Raw genomic sequence first — 11387 nt, forward strand, 5'->3', positions numbered from 1 at the left:
GATATTAAGATCCATCTTTTCACACGGAGAACAACTGAGGGACTCCGCAACTGTTACAGAAGGCTCAAAAGAAAACTATGCATCAAGGGCCGGAGGGTGAAAACTTTTTGAATTTAAGGGTTAATTTAACTTGTTTTGTCTTCTGGGAAACATGTAAGTATCTTCTGTAGCTTCTGAAGGGCAGTACTAAAAAACAAAAAGATATTTAGGCAAAATAAGAAAAATGTACACATCTTCATTCTGTTCAAAAGTTTATAACCCTAGCTATTAATGCATCGTTTTTACTTCTGGAGCATCAGTGAGCATTTGAACCTTCTGTAATAGTTGCATATAAGTCCCTCAGTTGGCCTCAGTGTAAAAAAAATGCATCTCAAAATCCTACAGGGTTTGAATACACAATGCTAAAAAACCAAAGAATTTGTGGGACCTGAAGGACTTTTCTGAAGAACAGTGGGCAGTTTAACTGTTCAGGACAAACAAGGAACTCATGAACAACTATCACTAAAACAACAACAACAACAACAACAACAACAAACAGGCGTGGATCATTCAGGCAACAACAAAGAATCAAGCGTATGTAAACTTTTGAACAGAGTCATTTTTATCACTTCAACTTCTATTTTCTCTTGTGGACTATATGTAAACATTGTTTATGTGAAATATCCTATTCAGGTCAGCACTAAAAAAAATAACATGCATTTTGTATGATCCCTCTTATTTTGGTAAAGTAACATTTTGTAGATTCTGCAAGGTGTATGTAAACTTTTGACTTCAACTGTATATTATATGAAATTAAACTATTTTATAATCCATAAAAAAGTGAGTAGTTTAAATGTCGCAAGCATACAGTAAAGAGCTTCCAGTTGAACTTTATTTTTCTAGAGCAGTTGGCACCTTACCTACATTTCGAGTAACACTGTGAAACACTAAAAGTACATGTAAGAAAGTGCTTAGTAAACAATTTAGCCAATAAAGCGTTTTGGATTGGTTTTAATCTGTAAGATTTTAACTTGGCTTTGAAAATGGGCGTTAATAAGCACATAAACTAACATGACCTTGTTGTTGCAGCGTTGAACGTCATTGTTGCATGACACTAAGACACGCCCTCTCATTAAAATGCAGAGACTACTGGAAAAATCTGGAATTGCGGGCAGACCGGGGAAGATTGCGACATGGAGAGGTGATGTAGAAGTCAAGGGTGGAGCGCGGTTAACAGTTAACGACTTCATCATCCAGACAAACTGAAGCTGAATAAATTTTTCCTCAAAAGTTGCAACTCAGCACTTATTAAGCATGGTAGGCAACAGACCAAAGATCACCATAAACTCATTTCAAATTGGCGGATTATTTGAAAAGAGCCTTGTCTAAAGTGCACATACTTACTTCAATTCAAATGTCTTTGATATTTTTTACACATCGTCTGTCTTGTGTACTTGTATATTGTTCTTTTTAAAATATGTATCGTCTTGTCGCTGTCATTCTGTAGCACTGTGGAGCTTCTGTCACTAAAACAAATTCCTAGTATGTGTAAACATACCTGGCAATAAAGCTCATTCTCATTCTCTCTCATTCTCAAAATAAAACCCCCGTTGCATAACCAAACTGTGGACCTAGTTTCATAAAATTCTTGATCAGAACTCAAGCCAATGCAATATTTCATCATCCGGGTCTGGGATGTGGTATGCTTTGATCGCCATCTAGTGGACAGAGACAAATGTGTTTCACGTTCATGAGGACAGTTATTTCTGTCAGCCTTTTAACTGCATGCTTATTTAATTGTGAAGATAAGAAAATAAGACTGAGACAAAACCAGAAAAGACAGTAAGCTGGAGAAACAAGATTGTCTTTCATTTACGACACAGATAAGTTTAAAACAAAAGCAAGAAATCCATATGACATAGCAGGTTATGAAATAAAAATGACAGGGATGATGTATTGAAGAATATCTTAACCTAGTAGTCAGACATTAAGTCCTACTGCTTCATCAAGTTTTTAGTTACAATTAGTAATGACCAGTAACCAAGAACAGAACTGATGGCATACAGACAAGAGGAAGTGGGTTTAATATCTCAACCACATACATAAATAGTCAAATAGAATCTGTATGTTAAAGATTACAACAAAAGGAATGATTCAGAACAAATTTGGAAAACAAAAATAATCGATAATACTGATTTCTAATAAAAAATACTCTCCATATGCCTACACATGAGATTGAAAGAGATGTACATGTCTCTCCCTAAATAGAATATTACAGTACTTTAAAAGCGTATAAAAATAAAGTCTTTGAAGGTTTGGTTTCTGTTTCATCTGCTTTTAAATTGAAAATTTGCATGGTTCTGGTCTGTCTGGAATGTAAAGGTCAGCTCTGTTTTTCAGTGGCACATCCGTGTTGTCATCTCTTTCTGTTAAGAGGAAACAAACACTGCATCAGTATGAACCATCACAAAACCACAAACGTTCAATTGGTCAAAAGTTTTTGAACAGTAAGATTTTTTTGTTGTTGTTGTTGTAAAGAATTCTCTTCTGCTCACCAAGCCTGGATTTATTTGATCCAAAGTACAGCAAAAATCTGTAATATTGTGAAATATTTGTACTATTTAAAATAACTGCTTTCTATTTGAATATATTTTAAAATGTAATTTATTCCTGTGATCAAAGTTCAATTTTAAGCATCATTACTCCAGTCTTCAGTTATTTGCTGTTCAAGAAACATTTATTATTATTATTATTATTATCAATATTTAAAATAGTTGAGTATATTTTTTTCAGGATTCTTTTTCAGCATTTATCTGAAATCAAAAGCTTTTGTAACATTATACACTACACCAAAAGCTTGGAGCCAGTATAATTTAAGTATTAATAATAATAAATTATAGAAAGTACTATTTTTATTTAGCAAGGATGCTTTAAATTGTGTAAAGAAAGATTTCTACTTCAGATAAATGCTGCTCTAAACTTTCTATTCATCAAAGAAACCCGAAAAAATTCTACTGTTTTCAACATAATAATGTTTTTTGAGCAGCAAATCAGAATATTAGAATGATTTCTGAAGGATCACGTGACTGCAGTAATTATGCTAAAATTCAGCTTTGAAATGACAGGAATAAATTACATTTTAAAATATATTCAGCTAGAAAGCAATTATTTTAAATAGTACAAATATTTTTACATTTTTCTGTTTTGAGCAGAAGTGACTTCCTTAAAAACATTAAAAATCTTACTGTTCAAAACTTTTGACTGGCAGTGTATCTACATTCAAAAAGCATGGTTTAAATAAAAACTGATTTTATCTTGTATAATAATTTAGTTCCTTATTCATTAATAGAATTAAACCTATCGTTTTTAAATGTGAAATATGTAAAGATCATCACCCCTGTGTTATACTTCACAGATGCAAAAACGTTGGAAACACACTATGCAAACATCCACGAGCTCCTGATGTCAGTAACAGGACCTGCGGCCGTCACCTGATCCCATGGCACCAATTCAGCTGTGACTACTAAGAGAATAACTGCTACGTCTACAGATGAAGGGCTTTTTCTGCATTAGGAGCTCAGACGCTCATTAACAGCCTGTGAGAAAATGATAGAGGCTAGAATATCAACCCCGCTGACTCATCCTGCCCTGTGTGACCCTACCAATTAGCAAAGCCATTATAAAATGGGCTTGTAAGCAACTAATGATGACATGACGCATTAGTGCTGGTTTATGTATCAGTCGCTCTTTGTTTCTTGCTTTCTGCTCTCATCAGGTTATGGAACATAACCGTGACATATTTTCAAAACCGCACACGTTATAAAATAAAATGTTTCACTGCACATATAATATAATTCCTAATATAATATGCTTACCAGAGGTTCCAGCTCTTTGTGGTCTATGAGGTTGAATTCAGTAACAAAGTTATAGAAATGTTTGTAACAGGTGTTCACATGGGCCTCTGCTCCCATCTGGCTCACACGGTCAAAGTGGTGGATGTAGACATGGACAAAGACTCGGAACAAACGAGACAAGATCTTCTTCGCTACCTGCATGAAGGTCTTAGGGAATGGCGTACCTAACAAACAAAGAAAAACATGAAAGTAAATAACCTGCGTGTTTCTATGTGAACGAAAACACAAAAGTTTTTTTTTTTTTTTTTTTAGAAATTAATGCTTTTATTCAACAAAAGCACATTAAATTAGTTCAAAATGGACAGTACAGACAATTATAATGTTAGAAAATATTTCAAAATAAATGCTGTTCTTTTAAAAATTTCTAATTATCAAAGAATCCTGAAAAAATCTATCATGGTTTCCACAAAAATATTAAAAAAACACTGATAATACTATTTTATTCTTGAGCACTGAATCAGCATATTATATGGAAGCCCATTTCCACCACTGAAAAAAAAAAAAAAAAAGTTTTACATCTCACATCTCACAATTCTGACTTTATTTTTCAGAATTCCGAGTTTATAAGACGCAATTCTGAGAAATAAAAGTCAGAATTGTGAGATTTTTTTCTCAGAACTATGAGATACAAACCCACAACTGCAGGTTATAAAAGTCAGAATTGCTAGATATAAAGTCAGAATTGCGGGATATAAACTCAGTTGTGAGAAATAAAGTCAGAATTGCGAGACATAAGCTTTTCTGACTTTATATCTAGCAATTCTGACTTTTAAAACTCACAGTTTTGGGTTTGTATCTCACAGTTCTGAGAAAAAAAGTCAGAATTGCAAGATGTAAACTCGAAATTACGAGTTTTAAAGTCCAGTTCTGAGGAGAAAAAAAAAAGACAACGTTCACAGAATTTATATCTCAGAATGACCTAATAACTTGCAATTGCGAGTTTATATAATGCAGATATGACTTTATAACTCACAATTGCAACTTTATTTCTCAGAACTCAGAGTTTATATCATGCAATTGCGACTATTTCTCAGAATTGCGAGTTAATACCTTGCAATTCTGACTTTATAACTCGGAATTGTGAGTTTATATCTCACAATTCTGAGAAAAAAAGTCAGAATTGCAAGTTTGTAACATACAATTCTGAGAAAAAAGTCAGAATTGTGAGATAAGTTGCAATAACCTTTTTTATTTTTTATTCAGTGGCAGAAACGGCTTCCATAACATTAGAATGATTTCTGAAGGATCTTGTGACACTGAAAACTAGAGTAATGGTTGATGAAAATCAAGCTATACAATCACCAGGATATATGAAATTAAAAAATATATTAAAGTAGAACAATTATTTTAAACTGTAATAATATTTTACTCAATTTTATGACCCCTAGGTACTCTAAATCTCCGGATGCAACAGAAGTGCAAGTAGATTTATGAGGGTTAGTGATTTCTTATTGTGACTTCACGTCCTTATCAGGTCCTAACATATGAAACGACATCAAACAAGTTATTTGTAGATTAAAGACAGATCTGAGACGACATGTTGAGCCTGCTGATATCATCAGAGGAAACAAGTGCCTCATATCGCTGTATGGGAGGAAACTCTTTCTCATCTGCACGTCCTCACATCATACGTTTCTCATATGGCACACGTGCTATACGATGGATTATAAATCGCAGAATCATATTTCCCCAGCGCCGTTTATTAATAGAGTCCAGTGATCTGACCTGTATGTAGACAACCATGTCCTTATACATGGCAAATTCTCTGACTGTCTTGTTGCATTCTAAGAATCTGTTCTATTTATATCCCACTGTAAATTGTATGACCCAATTTGAAAGGCACCACAAATGTCAGACAGCAGGTTGAGGATGAGACAAAGCCTGGGAAGTCAACCGCTACACTCGATGACCCCAAAGATGTTCTGAATATTTGGCTATCTATATCTTGGGCAGATTAATCATCATTTAAAAGCGGCTGCAAATGATCAGCAAGTTACTTCTTGTATGGTGACCTATATGATAGCCATTTTGAGATGTCTGTGCTATACAAGAAGTGTCTTTAAATGGGGAATAGCTCATTCTGATGAACTACCGAGGCTTAGATTTGGAGGACTAAAAAAAGAACATACAGAACTGTCAAAAGGAACTGCAATTCAACAAAACAGTTGACATACTAATAAAAGACTGATTTTATACTTTACGTTCACTAAAAAGTATTTTGAATCAAGTGGTTAAAAGAGTACATTTGACTTAAAAGTTTAGAGAAAAATATATTTTTGATATTTGCTATGTTAGCATATCTATTTGAAGTAGGGGTGGGCGGTATGACCTAAAATTAATATCACGGTATTTTTCATCTTTTGAACGGTGATGGTATAATATCACGGTATTACTTCCGCCCCTGGTATAGGCTACAGGTCCGACCTTTCTTCACAATGTTTCACCAGTCGTTTAATGGCCACTCCCCTTTTACCTACCACCTCCAAAGCTGATACGAATATGTTTTACTTTTTTATTTACAACAAGATATATAGTATAAGGACAGGTATTCAGACCACAACTGAACGTTTGAAGAAAATGTAATGCCTTATTATTTAGAATTAGCTATTATTGATGTAAATGCAGCCGTTCAAGGCACATAATTGATTTATTACGGTATTGACGGTATTAGAAAATCCATGTCTTGGCGCAATGTCACACCGGTGATGACTATGACACTGGTGTACCGCCCACCACTACTGTATGTTCACTAAAAAGTCATTTGAATTGGTTAAAAGTGTGCAATTGACTCTCAAAAGTTCTGAGAAAAAATGTTTTGACATTTTGCTATGTGAGCAATATAATTCATTGATTTTAAGTGTGACTTTGGTGATTAAATACCTTTCTGGCTCTTAGTGTCAAAAGGTACAGTATTTGGACATTTAAGCCACATTTTTGACTTGAATGTCACTGCAGTGCAAAAAATCTAATAAAGTGGGATTAATCTGAAATATTTATAGGCATTTTTCAAGCCAAACACTTTTCAAGCCAATTGATTTTAAGTGATTGAACACCTGACATACTAATAAAAGACTGATTTCATACTGTATGTTCACTAAAAAGTCATTTGAATTGGTTAAAAGTGTACAATTTTATTGACATTTTGCAATGTGAGCAATATAATTCATTGATTTTAAGTTTGTTTTTTTGACTTTTGAATATCACTGCACAAAAAAAATCCAATAATGTGGGATTAATTTTAAAGAATTATAAGCATACACACACTTTTCAAGCATGTTAGATTTTAAGTGATAGAACATCTGACATACTAATAAAAGTCCTTTGAATCAACTGGTTTAGTCAGTACAGCTGACTAAAAAGTTCTGAGGAATCAAGTTCTGATATTTGCTATGTGAGATGAATATAATTAATCTATTTGAAGTGTGACTTTGGTGATCAAATACATTTTGTAAAGTACATTTTTTGGAAGGGTTCCACGGATGTTAATGCTGTTGATTCTGCAATGTACTAATGAGTGAATGAGCGTAAGCAAACTAACTCAAACCCTATGCTAATATTTATTAACTGTAAGTAACAGGAGGTCTGAAGAAAACTGTCAATAGTGTTCTATTTAATGAGTTAAGGTTTTAAACTTGTTCAACAACTAAACACATCCAACAAATCAAGGAAGTTTTGGTCTTGTTTGCATCATTTTTTCCTTACCAACATTAGTGGGGAAGATGTGCTCATTGTTGATCTGGACCTCAATCCAGTCCATTAGCAGGCTCATGTATTTTGGTGCTGGAAGAGCAGTGGGCTTCTTGTACTTTTGTTCGTCCTGCCAGCGGTACTCGTACTTGGGCCCGCCGGACATAACCGGGCAGGTCTGGTCTGTGCAGGAGTCACTGATGGTGCCGTAGATGAGGTTGATGCGGTTAAAGAAGTCCACCACGTGAACGGCCACCCAGTCGTTGAGGTCTTCGCCGTGCGGCAGCTGCACCGCCTGCTTCAGGTCCAGGCCGGCATTTAGGGACGCCTGTGCTTTCTTATGCAGCTCAAAGCGCTGTGTTCCAGGCTCAAACTTGCGCTTGGGCCGGAATGTCCTGTCCTTGTTGAAGACTTGTTTTAGAGCCATGGACATGGTTGCTGAGGGACAGGATTGTTGTGTAATGCGTCTAAAATGAGCCTTTTGATAGCAGGGGTGCCTGAAATGAGAAATTAAAGCACGGATAAACAAGGACGATATTGTGTGGAGGCTTTTCAGTATCACCGATTGGGGAAGGACTGATGCTGAATGAGAAAAAGGGAGAGAACATAAAACTAGGTCAAACTTTGTCTCCTCCAGGGTTGCTAGACCTTTTGGAAGAGGATTTGATTTCATATGACGAGAACTTCATTTTATAAGATAGCACACAGATAGCAAATGGTCGATGTTAATATTATTTTGCAGAGCAAGACTATATTAACTCAAGTTAACTTTTCCAGGACTCAACTTTTTAAACCCTGGTAGAAACACATTAAAAGAGTGCTTGAGATTTTCTGATGTTCTTCTGGCCATGACACTGAAATAACTTCATATTTTGGATCAGCATTTTCTCAACTCAAGGATTAAACAGATAGTTCACCCAAAAATGAAAATTCACTCTCATGTCGTTCCAAACCCATAAGACCTTTGTTCATCTTTAGAGCACAAATTAAGATATTAAGATACACTCTTAAAAATAAAGGTTCTTTATTGGCATCAACGGTTCAACAAAGAACCTTTACAATCCATGGAACCTTTTCATTCTACAAAAGGTTCTTTACAGTGGAAAACGTTTCTTTAGATCTGGGTTTCTCAACTCTGGCCGTCAAGGTCCACTTTCCTGCAGAGTTTAGCTTCAACCCTAATCAAACACAGCTGAACAAGCTAATCAAGGTCTTCAGGATCACTAGAAAGTTACAGGCAGGTGAGTTTGATCAAGGTTGGAGCTAAACTCTGCAGAAAAGTGGACCTCGAGGGCCAGAGTTGAAAATCCCTGCTTTAGATTATCAAAATGCTCTTCACACTAAGAAAAAAATGGTTCTAAGAACTGTTCACTGAAAGGCTCTTTAAGGAACCAAGCTGCTTCTTCGATGGCATCACTGTGAAAACCCCCTTTTGGAAACTCTATTTTGATGAGTGTATTATTAAGATATTAGGACAGTAACTAGAGAGAAGAACTGTTGAATAAAGTTGATATTTTTAGGGGTATTTTTGCACGCAAAAAGTATTCTCGTAGCTTCGTAAAATTACGGTTGAACCACTAATGCCACATGGACTATTTAGTCAATGTTCTAGGTACCTTTCTGGGCCTTGAACGTGGTAGGACCTTCTATGGAGGGTCAGGAAGCTCTTGGATTTGATCAAAAATATCTTAATTTGTATTCTGAAGAAGAACAAAGGTCTTACGGGTTTGGAACCACATGAGGGTGAGTAATTAATAACAGAATTTTTATTTTTGGGTGAACTATCCATTTAATTCCATTCCATCTAACCTGTAGCGAGAAACAGCATTTTGAGTATTTTTTAACAGATTTTCTCAGTTTAACCAGCTGAACAAACAATATATCATATCTGTATGTTAAAGAAAAGTCTGTCAGTGAACAGGTTGTATACAGAGGTATTATATTTAGAATATTAGGGGAATAACTGAGTAATTTCCTGTTGGGCACCATGGGTGGCATTTACCGGCCAGGGCAGGGGGATTCCACCAAAACTTTTATAATATATAAAGTACGTTTATTAATAACACAAAACATATCTATTTTAAAAGTAGGCAAATGCATTTAAAATGAAAACTTTTAAATAATTTAAACACTTATTTTTAAGTTAAATGTACATATTCATGTACATACATTAAATGCATTTCAAACGTAAATATTGTAAAAATGTAAACATGTACATGTTTGTAATGAATGGATGCCAGTAGCACACATCAAAAGCGAAACAACATGTTGCGCCAGACATTAGTCTGTCTACACGGTAATTCCGTATGACGATGTCGTTTTTAATGGCGTGCCCAGGACAGATAATCACACGAATTTAACTTTCATAGAAACGCATAGATGCGATAACAAAAAAAATGATTGTAAAATCGCGAATTGAATACCCAGAACGTACAAAATAGACACGTTGTTAAGCAAATGTTTTCGTAGCATACAGTGAAGTTGAAGCAAACTTACCGAGCGAGCGAGCGCCTTTCTTGTTCCGCTTTGATGTGAACCGCCTTTTTACACCGCCCTCTATTTTGTTCGTTGTTCAAGAGCGTTCTTAGTTATTGTAATTACATTGTATTTGCAATTGTTATCGAGTTAAAAAGGAACGTGGCCTTCGCACTGTAACAATTATTAAGTCCACACTTTCTAAGGAAACCACAAGCCCCTCCCTGCTGAGCAAAGTACACTTCCTCTACTGAAACATCAGTGGAGCCTCTCCAGTCTGCCACTGAACATGAAGGAAGTGTATTGGTTGCACTATGGTTACACACTAACATCAAAACATTTAATGCGTCCGGGATAATTCTTGCACAAAAGTTCAAAAGCAGCTTTTTAAAATCACATTAAACTAAAGTGTAAACGAAAATGTTTTGGGGAGAAGAAGAACTGGCGTTAGCTGACAGACTTTTACTCGAGGGAATATTTTTTAGGATAGGCTGATTTCATCATACTATTAAAACATATAAAAAATAAAAATAAATAAAAATAAACTCTGTCAGTGGCTAGAGAAAAAGATGGTTTATGTTGTTAAAAAACCGTCAAAGAATTTTAATACAAATAGCACAAATGGTAAATGGTAAAATAAATAAAATAAAAATCTAATAGTTTTGACTGATAAATATTGTAATTAATAATAAATTGGACATTTAAAACCACTGTGACAGCTTGCCCCAGCCTGACATTTATAAAGAACAGTTTAACAGTTCAGTTAAAATCTACCTTTATTCCTCTTGAATGTATTTTAGTTTGGCTTAGCTGTGGTCTCCTCTATATGTTTGTAAAAGTATAATATATGTGACCCTGGACCACAAAACCAGTCATAAGGTTAAATTTTACAAAACTGAGATATATACATCATATGAAAGCTCAATAAATAAGCTTTCTATTGATGTATGGTTTGTTAGGATATGACAATATTTGGCCGAGATACATCTATTTGAAAATCTGAAATCTAAGGGTGCAAAAAATCAAAATACTGAGAAAATCACCTTTAAAGTTGTCCAAATTAAGTTCTTAACAATGCATATTACTAATCAAAAATTACATTTGGATAGGTTTACAGTAGGAATTTTACAAAAAAATCTTCATGGAACATGATCTTTACTTAATTTCCTAATGATTTTTGACATAAAAGAAAAATCAATAATTTTGACCCATACAATGTATTTTTGGCTATTGCTACAAATATACCCCAGCGACTTAAGACTGGTTTTGTGGTCCAGGGTCACATATAATTATGTAACTCCTTTTATGTTCAAGAGGCAAGGTTGTGCATAT

At 34.7% G+C, this 11387-nt stretch overlaps 1 protein-coding gene across 1 annotated transcript; it reads right to left on the reverse strand.

Moving 5' to 3' along the window:
* Positions 1–1827: 1827 nt before the first annotated feature.
* On the reverse strand, positions 1828–10276 carry mob3a (MOB kinase activator 3A). The gene is made up of 4 exons (XM_073819331.1): positions 10077–10276; positions 7596–8077; positions 3855–4057; positions 1828–2405 (listed from the first exon to the last, which is right to left on the reverse strand). The coding sequence occupies exons 2-4, from the start codon at positions 8011–8013 to the stop codon at positions 2376–2378; spliced, it is 651 nt and encodes a 216-aa protein (XP_073675432.1). The 5' UTR covers positions 8014–8077; positions 10077–10276; the 3' UTR covers positions 1828–2375.
* Between the last annotated feature and the right edge of the window lie 1111 nt (positions 10277–11387).

The sequence above is a fragment of the Garra rufa genome, chromosome 15 (assembly GCF_049309525.1).
Source record: "Garra rufa chromosome 15, GarRuf1.0, whole genome shotgun sequence".
In the NCBI taxonomy this organism is placed as follows: domain Eukaryota; kingdom Metazoa; phylum Chordata; class Actinopteri; order Cypriniformes; family Cyprinidae; genus Garra; species Garra rufa.